At 38.2% G+C, this 18514-nt stretch overlaps 1 protein-coding gene across 3 annotated transcripts; it reads left to right on the top strand.

The window, feature by feature from the left end:
* Nucleotides 1–4052: 4052 nt before the first annotated feature.
* Nucleotides 4053–16456, top strand: PPARA (peroxisome proliferator activated receptor alpha; the record flags this gene model as incomplete). 3 transcript variants are annotated; one of them, XM_084279104.1, is made up of 6 exons in its annotated part: nucleotides 4053–4263; nucleotides 6831–6991; nucleotides 8281–8419; nucleotides 10961–11163; nucleotides 14011–14458; nucleotides 16209–16456. In XM_084279104.1, 6 exons carry the CDS (start codon nucleotides 4056–4058, stop codon nucleotides 16454–16456), a joined length of 1407 nt encoding a protein of 468 aa, XP_084135230.1. The 3 variants fall into 3 exon arrangements, with proteins under 3 accessions (XP_084135230.1, XP_084135229.1, XP_084135231.1); XM_084279103.1 differs by having other exon boundaries at nucleotides 4056–4263; nucleotides 10961–11148; XM_084279105.1 differs by lacking the exons at nucleotides 10961–11163; nucleotides 14011–14458 and having other exon boundaries at nucleotides 4056–4263.
* Nucleotides 16457–18514: the final 2058 nt, after the last annotated feature.

Genomic DNA, 18514 nt, shown 5'->3' with positions numbered 1-18514 from the left:
TCAGATAATCTACAGTAATATGTGCCATTTTCCTTTGGTGTGCAACCATACATTCCTAAAGCATGAGGCTAATTATTTTAACTAGTCTTTTGCTTAGAGTCCTCATTCATACAATTTCTGTGGCATTTCTTTCTTCAGTAACTATGGTCATGTAGGTCACAATAATTTAAATTTCTATTTTCTGTCTTCTGGTGGGCATATACGAGTATCAGATGTAGATATTTCTTAATATTTCATCAGGTTACAAGCCTGTAGTATTTATAAGAGGAATGAAGGTGGTTCTTGGAGGAAGGACCACTGTTGAGCTTTAAAAGAAAGTGACAATTGGAATTAATTTCCTACATAGTTTTAGATTATGGTAACTCTGTTGGGACTATAACTGATGGCAATTACACTTCCATCCTGTGTGTGAAAGAAGTTATTTTGTTTCAGTTTTCCATTACAATAATGCATTCTAAAATAACTAGGCACCACAATCAGTATTGCTGGGATGCCCTTAAAAGAAAAGCTGCACCGAACTTCCAACTGGTCCCTTCAGAAAGAAGTTGAGATATGCATGAAAACTCTTGTATTGCTTATAAATATTCTATTATAGTGCTGGCAATCTGGCACACTGTCCTGATGAGTATTTAATATGTCAAATTGGAAAACTTAATTTGACTGTTATTTTTAAATACAGCCAAGCTGTGCATAGTGATAGAGTTGCAGTATGACACATCCAAGAAAAATCAACAGTAACGTATCTGTTGTCTGTAACAGGTGTCAGAAATGATGGATAAATTCCCATTTATCTGTCTCCAAGATATTCTTATTTGCTACGGGATGCACTATAGAACATCTTTCCCTTTTTTAGTTAGTACTGTCCTGTTTCAAAGAAATTGGGCAAATACCTCTTTACTAAGGGTCCTTGTAGTATGAGATGGCAAGTTAGTAATAGTGACAGCATCTGGTTTTTTTCCTGTTCAAGGCAGAAAGGAATTCTGTCTGGTTTGGTTTATGAAATTAGATATTTAGAGATCTGATTCTTATAATTTTTGATTGCTTTCAGTCTTCCGCCTTCAGAAGTGTCTGTTGCATTGGACTTAGTTTTAAGCAGCAAAATACAGGGAACCTTCTGAAAACAGTTTTCTCAGCTGTGCTGGACAGACCCTGAAAAATTCAGTGTTTACTTTCATAAAGAGCTCTGTTTCATTGTGTGAGCTGATTAAAATGAGTAGGAGCTCTGGATTTTGCTATGTGTTTGTGTCTGCTACTCCTTTAGTTCTGTGCTCCCAGGAACGTGGTAAGCTATTGCACTAAGGAAAAATATGTATCTCTATCGTTAATCTACAGTGATATTTGGGTTGGAAAAAAAAAAATGTCACAACCTAAATACTACAACAGTATAATTTTCATTCATTTCAAGAAATATAATCTAACTAGACACTGTTTCAGTAAACACTTTTTTAAAAGCCTTAATAGTTTCTTTCAAAAATGGGTGGTGTCTAGAGTTGTAATAAATCGCCCAAGAATAAATACAGCATGTGGTTTTCTAATCATCAGAGTTTGTGATTACACTACAATTTCAATCTCTCCTGGTACCTGAGGACTTTACATTTTTATGTCTATTCTCTTGGCTAAAAATGAAGAATGGGTACAGGCGTTGTACCACTACAGCCATTTGGTATCACAATGAAAAGATTTACTCTGAAAGTCAAAATAACATTTTACCAAGTATGTATATACATACATATCTATAATATATGTACACACACATATATATATAATGTACATACTTTAAATAACAGTGATTTGTTGGAACGATGTGGAATAGAAAGCCTTATGTAATACAGATTATATTAATTGTTTGTTTTGCCTTACAGTCATGTAATGAGCATGTTGGAAAACACTATAGGAGTGATATAGGTGCACCCTTGGTTTTCCAGAAAGAAGTAGTAGTGTGCACTGATAAGTGCACCTGAAAAATCAATAATTTAAAATCTATGAAAAATAAATAATTGAAAAATAAAAAATAAATCACTGAAAAATAAATCATTGAAAAATAAATCATTTAAAAACTTGAGCGTGTCCAGAGAAGGGCAATGAGGATGGTGAAGTGGCTGGAGGGAAAATCGTATGAGGAGTGGCTGGGGGAGCTGGGGATGTTTAGCCTGGAGAAGAGGAGGCTGAGGGGAGACCTTATCACCACCTACAACTACCTGAAATGAGGTTGTAGAGAGGTGGGAGGTGGTCTTTTCAGCCAGGTGACAGGACAAGGGAAATGGCACAAAGCTGTGCCAGGGCAGGTTCAGATTAGCTGTTAGGAAAAAAGTTTTCACTGAAAGAGTTGTTGGGGCCTGGAACAGGCTGCCCAGGGAGGGGGTTGAGTCAACTTTGCTGGATGTGTTTAAAAAAAGGGTAGATGAGCTGCTCAGGAATACAGTTTAGCATAGGATGGGAATGGTTGGACTTGATGATCTTAAAGATCTTTTCCAACCTTGTGATTCTGTGCGCACACTACAGGTTGTTACAAGCATAGCTTCTCATCCTCTTTAGAGTGGGTCATTCTGCCCTCTGTTAGATCCATGTAATACCTTGTAAAGTTATGCAGATATAGTTGAAGGCAGCCTTTTGCCATCAGCCTGGCCTTGATTGTAGATATCTCGCTTCAAAACATTGTGAAATTGGGCTTTTTTATTTCTAGAACTGAAGACAAGTAATGGCTGCCTTTCATTATTAGCATGTAAAGCAGTAGTCAGCACTCTGTACTGCTTTTAACTGTACCCTTTTTGGTCAGTTATACAGCCAAAGAAAGACAGCTTTTTTTTTTTCCCCTCCAAAATAGATGCCTGATTTTCACAGGATGAATCTGTCACAGATGATCTATGAAAAGGATTGATTTCTTAATATAAAATATTTAGTGTCGTAGGGATCAAGCTTGATGATATTTGACACTTTCAATAACATCAAGGAAGGTGCTTATTTTTTTAATCACAGCATAGCACTTTTGTTGTAAAATCAGCTTTTGTGTATCCCCATGTAGCCAGTTATTGGCAGTTTCAAGCTTCACAATAAGCTGCAGCGAACATGTGTTCCTTGCAAAGGCCAGCATTGAGCAGTAACCACAGTAACAGCCAGAGCTCCTCTAAATGCCCATGCATATTCATCACATGGACTAGGCCGCAGCAGCGTGTGTGTGCGCATACTGAGTGTAACACAAGTCTTAACTACTCCCTGTAAAAGATGAGCTTCTCTTAACAGAAGTATGTTTTTGCAGCAGTAGTGACATCCCACAGCGTGCTTATTCATTCCTGACAAGTCAATAGAAGAAGAATTTAAGTTTGTGACATTTTCCTTAAGAATCTGTGCTGCTACTCAAGGTTGATGACACTGGTGGCTAGTTTTGAAGGCAACTTTGAAACTTACTTCTCTATAGGAAGTAAAACTAACTCTAGGAGTTATACATACATTAGATTGTATTTGCAGAAGCACTCTTGTTGAAGGTGTTCTTTCACCAAAGTAGGTCCAAAAATAGTAGTTTGGACAGCTTCTATGAAGATTTTAGTGCAAGACTGTATTTTATTCTCTGCAGTGTCATAAGATCTATCCAGTAAATTTAAAATTGATGAGAAAAGAGGACAAAATCAACATATCTAAACCTGTTGGGTAAGGTGAGAAGAGACTGCTCAAACATATTGGCATTTGTTGGTTTTCCATAAATTTTGGTGGAAGGTGCCTGATGCCTGCTGTAGAAACACAGCATGTAACTTCTCAGCAAAGGAGAGAAAACAGCAATTTACAGAATGACCTTGTAACTTCAATTCATATTGAAATATTTTGGGGATTTTTCTTCCTTCCCTGTCCTGTGATGATTCATGTTGCCTAAAGCTTCTGGAACAACTGAATATTGTATAATATTTTACTATTGGATTAGAATTCATGTATTCAGTGTGCTGTAACTGTTTCAGATATTTTAATAAATACTCTGGTATTGTAAGTACATATATAGAGATATATGTATGTATTATTCTTTCACCAGAGTGAAGAAGTTTAAGTGACTGCTCTGCTTGATCAAAATGGTGGACACTGAAAACCAGCTCTATCCCCTTACTCCCTTGGAGGAGGATGATATAGGCAGCCCTTTATCTGGAGAGTTCCTACAAGATATGGAGAACATTCAAGACCTCTCTCAGTCTCTAGGTGAAGATAGCTCTGGAACTTTAAGTTTAACGGAGTTCCAGTCACTGGGAAACGGTCCAGGATCTGATGGATCAGTTATAACAGGTAAGAGAGTTTTGGTTTCTCATAAAACTTTCCTTTGTAAATACATAGTGATAGGAATTAAAAACCTTTCTAACATGGTAATTGTGCTTTATGACTACGTAACACTAGAAATATGTAAGCTGATCAGAGCATGGTCTTAAATTAACTTTAGCTTTAAACATTTTATTAGACCACTGTCACTGAAAAATCACTGTAACATAAAGTTACTCTTTTAAATTGCCATTAGCATCAACAGCTTTTTCAAAAGAACTTTGAAAAATCACTATCACTAGCAATGGAGTTGCTATCTGTTGTAATCATATAGGAAGTCACAATATAGCACTAAAGGAGTTCCCCATCTTTCAAAGTATATTTTGTTATATTCTGTTTTCTCCCTTGTCCCCCCCCTTCTCAAAAGTAGCATTATTCAGCTCGTGACTTCTACCCTGGTTAAAGTAACAGTCTCAGAGGCTAGCACATCACACAGTCTTTAGTCAAAAGATCTTTGTGAGAGGCTTTGAGAGATCTAAATGGGAATTGTTGAAGTGGTATGGGATGCTGCAGTCAGTGTCAGTAAGGTATTGCTTTTGAAACTGAGGGTTTATAGATCTCTTAGCAGTAGCCATTTTAAGCAACTAACATTAAAGAACCAGAAAGTTAATTATAATGTTTTATTTTAGGGGGTTCTTACTTTAAATTAATCTCAGGCTGTAATGACTTATTTTATCTTACAAAAATGGCACTGATAAGTTGAGGTGATCCTCTGCACGAAAGTGATTGAAATGAGAGGAAGAGCTGCCTCTTGGCGCTACTGCCCGAAGGAGTATGTACATAAATAGGATCTGGGTCCCTTTTGGTGGTAGACCTTCACATTAGAAAGATGCCTTCTACTGGAAAAGATACTACATGCAGGTTTTATAACATTGTCCTTTTGAGATGTGATCATTTGTGTGCGTGCATATACAAGCCCTACAATAAATTAGATCAGCTTTTGGTGTTCACCTTCAAATTGGAGTATTCAATGTTCATTGCAAAACATTCTAGTTTTGCTGTTAGAGAAGCTGGAAAATATAAACTTTCAAGGCTCAAATTCTGTGAGGCAAGTGAAAGGAAATTAAAATTGCACTAAAAAAATCCTGAGTTGTAGGCTGTTCTTGATGACTCTGATGCCTGTGGGCTTGGCAGTCCTGGCAATGCAGACGCTGAGTTCCATGCCAAGGTTTTTTCCAACATAATACTTGCTGACCTACATTCATGAGTGTTTCTTAATCTTTCTGTTAGAATAACACACCCATTAGTTTGCTAAAGTCTTGTGGTGCGAGTTGCAAGATGGAAGATAAAAGAAATTCTGGCCTTAGAAAAAAATTCCTCAAATATTAATTGAAATAATGAAGGTTGGAATGTGTTAGTTTTGTAACATGTTCATCTAGTAGTAAAATGTCTGGAGAGTTTATTTCATTGTACAACAATTCAGAAATGTTTTTTCCCATTATACTCAAATGGTAAAATACCTGAGCAAGGCTCCTACTGCTGGGTTATTTTAGAAGCAGACATTCATGATGCCTTCCTTGTAGTATCTGTTCACTCTTCCTACTAATGTGAAGGAGTATACGTTTGCTTAGAGAAAACATCTTCTTTAGGAGGAGAGCTTGTTTAATTGCTCTTTGGGCCTCAGTCTAGGTTGCCATTTAAAACTGAGTAGCTCTTCAGAAGTCAGTGGGACACTGAAGTGCATATTCAGGCACTGGACGCACTCCACGTGAGCTAGGAGTGTGTCTCATGTCATACCATAGCCACAGATCTGCTACTCAGCGCTGCAACACAAGAAGATGTAACAGTGAGATGAGCTGTTAATAAGCTTTCTGGACAGAGGGATGGGCAGGTTGAATGGATACTGTGATACAAACTTGAAGTCACAGAGGGCTCTGTTTCATTGTGTTGTGGGGTTTTGGGGTAGGTTTTTTTTCCTTTTTATGTTTTGTACTGTTTGTCATGAGTAGTAGATACACATTGAAGGCCACTTTTCAGTTTCAAATTTACATTATTAGTGCAGGTGGTAAACGTGCATTTTTATGGTTAAGATGATTTCCTTAATTTAAGGGAAATATTCAGGTTTTTTCAGTTCCTTATTGTAAATTCAGGGATTAAAAAAAAAAAGGTCACGTTCACATAAAATTGACAAGCATTCGAAAAATTCAAAGTGAAAAATGGAATGCAGGAAAATAAAAATAAAAAAACCCATATTGGTTTTATTTTATTTTGTGTGGTGCATGTTTATTGAATCCTCAAGAACCATTATTGCCCCTCTAGTTCTTGTTACCAGGGTTTCTTCAGAAAGGCTTCTTGTTTGTTAACATTGTACGTCTCATCAAAATTAGTAAGGTACACATTGTATTTTCTGTGTGTTTGCTCCATGAATATAAATATGAATTCTTTATCAAACAAGGCCACATTATTAGTCCACTTAATGACTGTTACTTCAGGATTATTTTTTAGAATAAGCTCACTTTGTGTGTGTGTGTTTTTAGTATAGAAATTGTATCGATCTTGATAGTGTAGTATTTATGAAGTGTTCCTTTTTCTTTTAGACACCCTTTCACCAGCATCCAGTCCTTCATCCATTAATTTTGCCACAGCTCCAGGTAGCATAGATGAATCACCCAGTGGAGCATTAAACATTGAATGTAGAATTTGTGGTGATAAAGCCTCAGGCTACCATTACGGAGTACATGCTTGTGAAGGTTGTAAGGTACAGTCATCATTTTCTTTTTAAGAACCTTAATCGTGTTGCTTTATTTACAGGATTATATGAAGATAAACATTTGTTACATAAATGTTTAATTAACATTTAATTCTAGCCATTATTTCAATAATAAATGTAGCTCTGATCTTCTTCTGAAACGAACTGTTCAGATGCTCTAACTGGATACTGTAATTCAATACCAGACCTTCATCAAGCAGGGGCAATTCACAATGACAATTTTAATGCTGCTTTTCTGCATATAGCTGGTTAAACACTAAAAGAACCCGAAACACTAATCTGTGACCAAAAATCAAAGCCTACTTGCTCCACTAGTGTTTTATTTGTGTTGGGAGTATAGCTGTGAGAAGCATGCCAGTTTGCTATGTTTCCATTATAACAGTAACAGGTCCCGACTGTCTCATCTCCACTGCATTCTGCCTGAATCACTGAGTATTGGGCCAGTGCATGCCTCTGGGGCAAATTAATATTATCATTGCTGTGTAATTTTTGGAATGATGTGGCCCATGAATTATAAGATGCTTCTCTTTTTCCTTCTAATGTTTTGATTTTCCATTTTTTTCTAAATAATGATGTAAGATGAGAGAAATAATGGTTTAAGTGTATAAATTTACCTTCACGATGTCAGAATATGGTAATTTGCATACAAATCTTACAGAATAATGCTACGATACCTATTAGAGAGAGGGAGCCAGTTCATGGTCAGTTGTGTCCCACAGTGTAAATGACATTTTGCTGTGTCATGTGAAGCAAAACACTGCAATGTCTATATTTGCTAACCCTGTGATTTCATAGTATGAGACTAACCTTACACTGCAGTGTCAAGACATCACGGTAAGATCTGTTGAGTTACAGGCTTCTCTGCAATGCTCATTTTTGTGTCCTTGGCTTTTTCTATACACTGTGCTGTGTTGTCATACCCCAAGATGAAGGCTCTTTCTGATAGAGGATGCTGAGAGAATGTGTACAAAAGCAGCATGGGACTGTTTTGCTTAATCCTTAAGAGCAAATCTGCTCTGGTACTTTGGGCTCTTGGCCCTCTCCCAGGAAAATGGGCTGAGAGCTACTCCCTGCTTTTGTGTTTTCCATTCCATACATGCCTTCATACACACCACTCCACTGCACAGGTTCTTACCTTTGGACAGGTTATACTTTGCATATTGTTTTGCTAGTGACATCAGTAAAGAATAAAAGAAAAAAAAAAAACCACCTGTATGACTGAAGTTTAGTAGTCAACACTTTTTAACATTGCATATTGTTTTCTCAAACTTGTTTAGGGTTTTTTTAGAAGAACAATTCGCTTGAAACTCATCTACGATAAATGTGATCGCAACTGCAAAATTCAGAAAAAAAATCGTAATAAGTGCCAATACTGTCGTTTTCAAAAGTGCCTTTCAGTTGGAATGTCACATAATGGTAGGTAAGAGTGCCCTTAATAATTTGTTCGTTCCTACCTAGAGCTTACTTCTGGAAGCAGGCACTTGGAGAGCGTTTTTCCTTACTACATAGGAGTTGAGCCTCAGATTTTTATGGTGTAGATTGTGGCAGGACCACCAGTTTCCTTAATGAGTAGTTATGTAATTGATACACAGCTGCCAAATATACTGTTACAGGCTTCACAGAACTGTGCTGGATGTCTCTTTGTCCATGTAAATGCTCATTTAGTTGTTTTCCTCACCCAGAACGTTGGCACCTTTGCTCTCACTGAAATAAATTTCAGTACTAGAAGAATTCTGATCAAGGGCATTATAGAGGAGTAGGAGGAGAACAATTAGCTCATTGTGGGAGGGAATGACATAGGGTAGAAATCTGTAGGAAGAGTTTGCTATTTTTCAGGTTATAGTGCAACAGATCTTGGGCAGATGGTTCAGAGAGAGAGGGGGGAGAGTGAAGGTCTGTGCTGACTGTGGAACAGGGATCTGGTAGGTTGCTTGTTAAATGGAATGGTAAAAATTCAGTATGTTTAGATATCCAGTTTAAAAATCATGACACTGTTTGTGTTAATGATTTAAGATAAGGGTGGTAAGCCTGTGGCTTACAGGCCAGTTTCAACCCACAGGTCAGTTTTATGCACAGTATGTAGCTTGCTATGCAACTTTGAAGAGAGAGGCACCAAGCCAGGAGAAAGCAAATTTTGGTTGGCCAGATGAGAGTAGTTTTCTTTCTCTTTGTAGGTCTGATAATGTCAAGGCTGAACTTTGGAGCAAGTGCAATTTAGGAGTAGGCAAAAAGCAGGTGAAAATGCTGGGCTAGGTGAAAAGCTGTGGGTTAGGAGACAGACTTCCTAAGGAAACTATTTAGTCAAGAGGGCTGGAGTAGGAACATGGTTGGGGAAGCTGCCTATGACATTAGTGTAGAGTCTTAGCAAGAGACATTGAGTTGACTTTCTGGTTCTGGGGAAGTCTGGCTCCCTTGTGGTGAGCCTTGACCAAGATTAAGATCCATTGGGAGAGGCTTGGCAGTATCAGCAAGACTGGTGATAACCTTCCTGAAGCAACAGACTTGGGAAGAGTGTGCCAGCCAATAAAGTAATGTCTCAGGGCAGGAGTCAAGCAGGGAGTTGTGCTGGTCAGCAGTAATTACCATTCAGTTAAAGCTGTTTCATCCTACTAAAATGCTGTGGGCACCTGTGCTCCAGCTGAAGGGAGTAGCAGTAGTTTTACTGCAGCAAACACATGGGAGGCAGAGGGGGAAGGAAATGCTTGCAGGCAATGCTTAGGGAAAGATGTAGAACTAGATTTACAATTATGACCCTAAAACCATAAGTTTCAGTTTAGAGCAGGTACTATTCCATTTTTTTCCAATAGACCTGTGGCCAGATTCCAAACAGGCCATCCATGTTGGGCATCCATTGAAATCCCTTATCATACCTGGAGTCACCTCCTTATGTCATGAGTCACCTCCTTATGTCATGAGAAAATTCCTTGGACATGTTGAAGGGCTAATTCTGCACATGCTCTGGATTGCTCAATCTAAGTACTGAGGTTCTGTCCTCTCACTGGTTAGATGCTGAAATGTGGTAAGAGCAGCCAGCCAGCTATATTAGCCACCTCAAAACCTTGCGTGCCATCAGAGGGCAAGGCCCCTTTTAAAATGGAGCTGGTTTAGTTTTCAGCTGAAACCAAAGAAGGATGTGCACACGCCTATTTTATTGCTAAATGGCAAGACCACTTGCCTAAGAACTGGGAGACCTCCATACCCAGTGGTGTGTCAAACTCTCATCTTCTGCCTCTCAAAAGAATATCCTAATAACTAGACTGCATTCTCAAACTCCATTCGCATCCTCTACAGTCTTGAAGGGATAATCTATTGGAAAAAAAAAAAAAACAAAAACAAAAAAACAAAGCATTAAATGCTGGGTATTGGAAGAGGTTTTGTTGACTGTAGCCTTTAAGCATAAATCCAGGTCTCCAGTCTGTTTTGTTCTCACTAGGCAGTACAGATACGTTGAACTGAACGTAACGAACTGAATGCCCCAGTAGGTTCAGAGTCAGACATGGAATTTGTGTCCAACTGTTGCAGCGTTCCCTGCAGAGTAACTCCCCTGACAGCTCTCCAGCTGGCATGTGTGCTCTCTGCCAAGCTCCTCTCATGAGTTTACTCAAGCTTTTTAGATTTCCCAAGGTGGACTTACAGTTTCATGTTGGGAGTTGTAGAACACAGTAAGAAGAAAACAAAATACAACTACTTGGGTCAGGAAAAAGATGTGTGTTCTAGCTCATCACAGGTACCACTTACTGTTGTGAAATATCTGATTACCCTTTGGTTCAGCATTTTGTATTGATAATTAGTCACTTACCATGTTGGAAAGGATGAGTCTTTTTCACTCAAGAATTTATTATAATAAAGATACTACCTCTACCTCAGTGTTGCCAGACAGAAAATCATACTGCAAAATCAGCAATGGAAAAAGGCATCGTGTTTTACGTTTGTCTTACAATTCTGTCTCCCCATCAGCAATACGTTTTGGACGAATGCCAAGGTCAGAGAAGGCCAAGTTGAAAGCAGAGATCCTAACAGGTGAAAATTATGTAGAAGATTCAGAAATGGCAGATCTTAAATCACTTGCCAAAAGAATTCATGACGCTTACCTGAAAAACTTCAATATGAACAAGGTTAAAGCGAGAATCATCCTTGCAGGGAAAACTAATAACAATCCAGTAAGTACTTTTGCTGTAACGTATGTAAGGTGATTATAATAACCTGTTAAACTCTTAAGCAAATCTTTTAGAAAATAAATAGCATGCTAATACAGACATGAAATATGCAAAAAGAATACCTGTAGTAAATATGGTTGCTTTTAGCCACTGTCAGAATAATTGGAAGCTTTAGGAAAATCAGGTAAACTTGTAAATGGAAGCTGATGAATGTAAGTTATAGTAGACACATAAGGGAAAGAAAACTAATTCTTAATAAAAAAAAAGTTACATCTGAATGTGAATACCTCTTGGTATGGGTGGGGAAATGTTCAAATTTAATTCCCTATTATGAGAGTGAAGGGAAAAAAATGTCCTAAATGCCAGGATAAATACTATTGTGGGCATACAGGAGGTCTTTACAATTTTTGTTTTAGTCCCAACAATATTAATGGCAGGAGGGCAAGGGAAACTTGAGTTTGTAATTCTTCGTTTACAGTTCTGACTGTTTCCTCACCCAGCCTGCCTGGTCTAAATTTAGCCTGTGGTTACTTTGAAAGGGAGAAGCAGGCATGGTTTGTGAAGACGTGTGCTGTTGAGGCCATTTTTCCTTACCAACTGCTTTTTGTTTTGTAGCACATGAGATTGTATAACCATTGTAAGGACTGACTTGTTTTACTTTATGCTTGGGTTTTGGTGGCTTTTTTTTTTTTAATTCTGCTGTGATTTATGTTAATTATATGTAGAAGATAAGTATCTTATTTCGCCAACAATTTTAATGTCAGCAAAAATTTGCAGGGAGGAGATTTTACATATGCCATAATAAAAAAACATGTAACTGTGGGGATGAGTGTTATAAAAACTGTAAGCAAGCTGTCTTCTGAATTATGGATTTTGGCATATTATAGTCTGATCTAGCCAAGCATACAGCCTTCTACATTAAAAGAGAGACATAGGAATAATCCCAGTCTTTTTCATTGGATTACAGAAACACTTAAAATTAAGACCAGGCTTAAACTTTTTTTGGGGGTACAAGTTGACATAAGCCTACAGTAAATACCATACTTTAACACTTTACCTCCTAGGTATCTGCATAAAGTCCTTTTCAAGCTTGATACCACGTCAGAGTCATAAGTTACAGTATCTGTCATACGTGCAGGGATTCTAGATCTCTGCATCCTAATTTCTGTGTTCACATTTATGGGATCAAGGCTCTCAGATTATAGTCATCTGATTGACTAGTTAATAGTGGCTTGCTCAGGTCTTGGTGAATTTACAAGTAAAAATGAATGAGGAATCAGACCTAGTTTATTATAAACAGGCTGCTACTTCATCCTTCAATATGCAGGGAAGGGGAGAGGGTTTTTAAAGCTATTTCATCATCTCTTGGGAAAACACATTTTCATTTTGCTTTGACTTTTTAACAGAACACATCCTCCTCACCCCTCCAGGGGTTTGTTGTTGGTAGTAAGTAATCCACCTGTTTCTGGCCAGTGCATTACCAGCTGATTTCAGTGAATCCTAATTCTTGGCACCACCATAATTCATTTTAGAATGAACTAGTGTTTTTCATGCTGACGAGGCATTGTTTTTAAATTTAGCTTCTCAACCATACCTACTTTCTGCATAGGGAAACCATTATGAATTTCCAGAAGTTTTATGAAATACTCTACTCTTTTAAAGGATTCAGAGATGCAGTGGATTTACTGCTTTGCCAGTTTACACTCATACCCACAGGCATATAGAAAGTTTTGTTCTCTAGAGCTCTTAAGTATTGAAGTGGAACATGTATTTGCCATAAGCATTTAAAAAGCAGACAAACATGGGAAGCTAGCATGTTTGACATGAATTCTCTGACTTTCTAACAGAACACCAAGTGTTTTTAGACTGAGATGAGCAAAACAGCACAGGGAAGGTACTTAGCATTTTTGGAACTAGATTTATGTTCAAGGTCAATTGCTATGACTTTGGTAGGCTGGGAAGCATTGGGGTTTGTTGTTGTTCTTCAGTGGTTAATCCTCTGTTTTCATTACTGCTCTTCAGATATGTATCAAAATATTTTGGAGTTCTGATTGTTTCTAAGAAAGTCTGAATGCTTTTGAGTTTTTTGTTTTTTTTTTTTAATACATATGATGTTTTATGAGACCAGCTCATCAGTTCGACATGCACGTACCTTTTTAAACTAAGGGGCTTATGGAAAAGACCGTGATCATGACAGAAATTTTGCATTATTTGACATACTAGTGGGATTCTGGGTTTAGAGAATACCTTGCACTAACTGTAGCTAGAATTTTTTCTGCTTATCTCTGTGGAAGATCAGCTGGTACTTAGTCTATGAAAATGTGATAATAAAACACAAGTAGTACAGGGTTCACATTCTTGTGCAAATATGCTGTCCTGTATTTAAATGACTGTCTGTATTCCCCCTAGGATACTTCAGGAAAGCATCATGATGTGCATCAAGTGTAGTTAGTTTAGGAATCGATAGGAGTGTAGGCAGAATAACCTGGACTTCTGGAGAAGGTAATACAAGTCTTTTGTGAACCTTCTGGGACTTGTTCAGAGGTGGATGTATGCATACTAAGCACGGCACTATAACTACTACATAAAACTAGATTAAAGATATGTCATACCTATTTACATTTTCCTATTTGCATTGTTGTTTGCAGAGCAGACTTTTTCTTAGATACCACAGTTTGTAGTTCTGCAATACGTGGCTTATCTTTTTTGCAGAAATAGGAAAGAACTCGTGGTTTATTGAGAGTTGAAGGCTGATTAGCATGAAAGTTAATCAAAATTCTTATTCTTTAGGAAACTCATGATTAACAACCACTATTTTGTAAGTGAATTTGTGGGTTTTTTTCTCTGTAGCCATTTGTTATACATGACATGGATACCTTGTGTATGGCAGAGAAGACCCTGGTGGCAAAATTGGTAGCCAACGGCATTCAGAACAAGGAAGCAGAAGTCCGGATCTTCCATTGCTGCCAGTGTACATCAGTAGAGACTGTGACTGAACTGACTGAGTTTGCCAAATCTATCCCCGGCTTCTCCAATCTTGACTTGAATGATCAAGTGACACTGTTAAAATACGGGGTTTATGAAGCCATATTTGCCATGTTAGCGTCTGTGATGAACAAGGACGGGATGCTGGTAGCCTATGGAAACGGTTTCATAACTCGGGAGTTCCTGAAAAGCCTGAGAAAGCCATTCTGTGATATAATGGAGCCCAAATTTGATTTTGCAATGAAATTCAATGCACTAGAATTGGATGATAGCGATATATCCCTTTTTGTTGCTGCCATCATTTGCTGTGGAGGTAAGAACTAGGTATTTGTTCTTTAAGGTAGCAATTGTTGAAATTGCTTTTGCATGAATTCATTTTAATGGAAAAGCTCACTTGTTTTTTGACGATTCAGTTCTACCACTACCTAACAGTGTCATTTTCCCTCTTGGCGTGTTTCACAGAAGATATACTGTGTAACTGTTAACAGTCTTGATCCTCTATTTTGCTTTGCAGAATTGTAGATGTGCTTGGAATTGCTATTTAGCTTCACTTAGAGAGGGCTCCAGTTACTCTGTGTTTTTAAAAGTGGGATGTGAAGACTGTTGGTGGGGGGATTTTTTTGAAGACTGTTGGTGGGGGGATTTTTTTGTTTGGGGTTTGGAGGAATTTTTTTATGTTTAGGGCTGGATCGGAAACAGTATTTGTTTGTATCTGCCAAATGGGCAGAAAAATACTACGTAATGAGATGGGAGGCAGGTGCAGATTACAGCTTTGCTCATCTTTGACATTTGCTGATTGCATCGTATAACGAGTTCTGCACAGACGCACAGCTCTGATGCACTTCCCATGTTTTGATTTTAATATCACAGGCTAGTTAAAAAACCCAGCATACTCCACTAATTAAAAAAAATTAGATGATGGTATTTTTTTAACTTATGGTACCTAAGGATCTGGGGTTTGGGTTCGTGCTTTTTTATTCCCACTGTTCAAACTCTTTGTTAGTGAAGGAACACAAATGTAATCCTTTCTTTTCTCCAGAAAGCAAAGACATGAATATTTAAGATTAAATTCAAAACTATCAATAAGCATTTTGAAAAAGGGATATAAGAGATGAAGAAAGTTCCAACAACTGCTCCCTTCAGCCTCCTCTGCATTCTGCCACACTCATCGACTGTTTTGCTGTCCCAGTTGCATCCTCAGCGATTACGAGAAGAGAGATAGAATCTGTGGGCTTGCAAAAGCTTCGTGTGCTAGTTTAGGCTGCAAGTTCCCACTTTTGCACAATACATTGGTATTTTGATGTTTTCGAAAGTTAAGAGAGCTGTTTGCAGGCAAAATGTGGTTATGTTTATGAGGGTTTTTTGACTGGGTTTTGGTGGTGTTTTTTGGTGTTCCCCCTCATCCTTCCACTTGGAATTAGCTTAAGTTTTCAAGAAACATTTAGTCTGTTGTCCCAGACTTCTTACAGAGAAGTTAGATCTAGAGAGTGAAGGTATTAGAGGACTGTAAGTAGCTGAAAATGGGATAATATACTACAAAGTGTGTAATATCCTTAATAGGTGCTTCCCTACATCTTGTCACTAATTTATGCTGTGGCACATACATATGGGAATCAAGAGTGTAAGCCTGTTATTTATGCCTTCCTACATTGCTACCAAACTTCAAGAACTCTCTAGAAGTAGCCACATGCTTGCTTTCTCTATCCTGTCTGTCTGAATTGTGCTAGCAGAACATACAGAACAAAGAAGGAGATTTCTAGGCTAGATGCTTTTGCTGGTTTGGGGGTAAGAAGGTGGTGTGGTTTGTTTTCCTCTTAAATTTTGTTGCACAGGTTGTACTTGGTAGTATGAAATCTCTCCTCAAATGACTGTGGACACTGAAGAAACTTTGGCCAAAGGGATAAGAAAGACTACTGTTTTCTTTTTCAATTTTGAGCCTTACTGTGCTTGGTATATAATCTGATGATACACAGTAGCCTGCAATATGGAATCTATAAGGTAGCTTACTGTTAAAGAACAGCTACAAAATTATGCCATGTATTCTTTTGTCTGTTTGAGAACAGATCGTCCCGGTCTCGTGAATGTTGGACACATTGAGAAGATGCAGGAGAGCATCGTGCATGTACTGAAACTTCATTTGCAAACCAACCATCCTGATGACATCTTCCTCTTCCCAAAACTGCTCCAAAAGATGGCTGACCTCCGGCAGCTCGTCACAGAGCATGCTCAACTCGTTCAGATAATTAAGAAGACTGAATCTGATGCACATTTACACCCTTTACTACAGGAAATCTACAGGGATATGTATTAAGGGGTTTTTAGCATTTTTTTTCCACAATATTTAAAGACGAGAGCAATACTAATAACAGATGGGAGCAAAACTACTTGCACAGTTATCTGCTGTTCTTTGGGTCCTGAGCATGAAACATCACAACGCTGGGTAACTGGACTGTTACACTTCTTCTGGTTTGGGATCTTTTGTCTTCTGCAGAAAAATACTGATCATAGTGCTCATGAAGTGTCTTACTGTTGTGGTAACCCAGCAGGCAGCTAAACACCTCACAGCCCTTTGCTCACTCTCCCTGCTCCCCACCTCAGTGGAATGGGGGGGGGGGGGAAGAATAAAAACAAAAAAGTGTAACTTGTAGGTTGAGATAAAGGTAATTTAACAGAACAGCAAAGAAAGAGAAAACAATAGAGAAGACAGGCGATACACAATGCAATTGCTCACCACCTGCTGACTGATGCCCAGCCTGTCCCAGAGCAGCAACGCCCCCCCACACAACCAGCTGCCCCCAGTTATGTGCTGAGCATGACATCATATGGTAGGGACTATCCCTTTAGCCAATTTGGGTCAGCTGTCCTGGTGGTGCCCCTCTCACCTTCTTGCACTCTTCCAGCCACCTCACTGGCGGAGCATGAGAAGCTGAAATGTCCTTGACTTAGAATACACATTACTCAGCAACAGCTAAAACATCAGTGTGCTATCAACATTGTTCTCATTCTAAATCCAAAACACGGCACTATACCAGCTGCTAGGAAGACAATTAACTCCGTCCCAGCCAGGAGACTTAGAGTGGTTCTTTTATTTGGAAGTGGTTCTTTTTATTGGAGATTGATAAGGAACACATGAATCAGAATGTTAAGTAACAGAAGTGAACACAATTGTATTTCCTCTTGACTTAGTCATTTTAGAATTAACGTAACAAATTCAGGAAATTCTCTCCAGGTATATGCACAATCATAAAGATTATGCACTTTTGGCTAATGGTAATTGCTGAGAACCAATTAACACTTTTTCTTACAGCAGTCAGTCTAGGTGTCTCAAATGGTTGGATATTACTGTACATACACTTCTAAAAATAGTTGAAAGACCTTTGATCCACTGCTGCATTGGTATACCTTAGGATTAGTATGTTTAAAAGACTGTTCTTTTATGAAATGAAACAAAATCAGAAGAGGTATCTAAATTAGAGCAGAGCTGCTCCATTCAGGCGTTTCTTGAAGAGTAAATGTGATAAAGCGATGGAACCCTTTTCTGGAAAGTGTTTTAAGGAAATAAGAAAATGTCCCCGAGCAAAAATATATCATGCCATGTGTACTTTGGAGAACTTATAATAGCTCAAGATGGGATTTTGATTTAAAAATATGATTTGGAATTAGCAGGAGTTTTGGAGAGACTGAAAAGCCTGATCCTAGCCCAGTACAAAGAATTTCAGCTGTGTGGCATTTTAGGGCAGTGCCAGCTTACTCTGAATAAATGATTGTATAGGAAAGGCACCTTCTTTGCTGACAAGTATCTTGGCACTGTAGAGTTGTTTGGACCTGTTTACTTTTCTGATGTGTACACTGTTTTGTTTTTTCCCAATGATCCACTCAGATATATTTCTTTCTGTTACTTCATAGACTTTGTTGATAAAAAAAAGCTAGATTATTTCACCAAATTTTGTTCTTGTCCATGCAGCTGCAGTGGATAAGCTGACAGTATTACCAAGAACAGTGTTTGTAGGTGTCGGTTGTGTAATGCTACGAAAGTGAGCACAGTTGAGAGTTAAGTTATATCATGTCCCTGAGAGCAAACTCTGATTTTACAGTAGTGCTTACTCCTGATGCAAAATAAGCCATAAGAACCTGCTCAGCTTGCCCATATAAGGTCCTTTATCAGAGAGTACCACACTAAAGTGGTAGCTGCATGCAAGACACTCTGCTATTTCCTTTTGTTTGTTGAGGGTTTCTTCTTTTTTAATACGGTGAGTTCAAATGATTTCCTTATTTTAGTATTTGTTTTCTAACACAAAGATCTCAGGAACCAATCTTTGCATTTTCACTCTAGTTAAACTTCCAGTGGCACAGGAGAAAACTTTGTACT

This window comes from Gallinula chloropus, assembly GCF_964237585.1.
Source record: "Gallinula chloropus genome assembly, chromosome: 1".
In the NCBI taxonomy this organism is placed as follows: Eukaryota; Metazoa; Chordata; class Aves; order Gruiformes; family Rallidae; genus Gallinula; species Gallinula chloropus.
The sequence above is the reverse complement of the archived record's forward strand: the minus strand, read 5'-3'. Positions and strand labels throughout refer to the sequence as shown.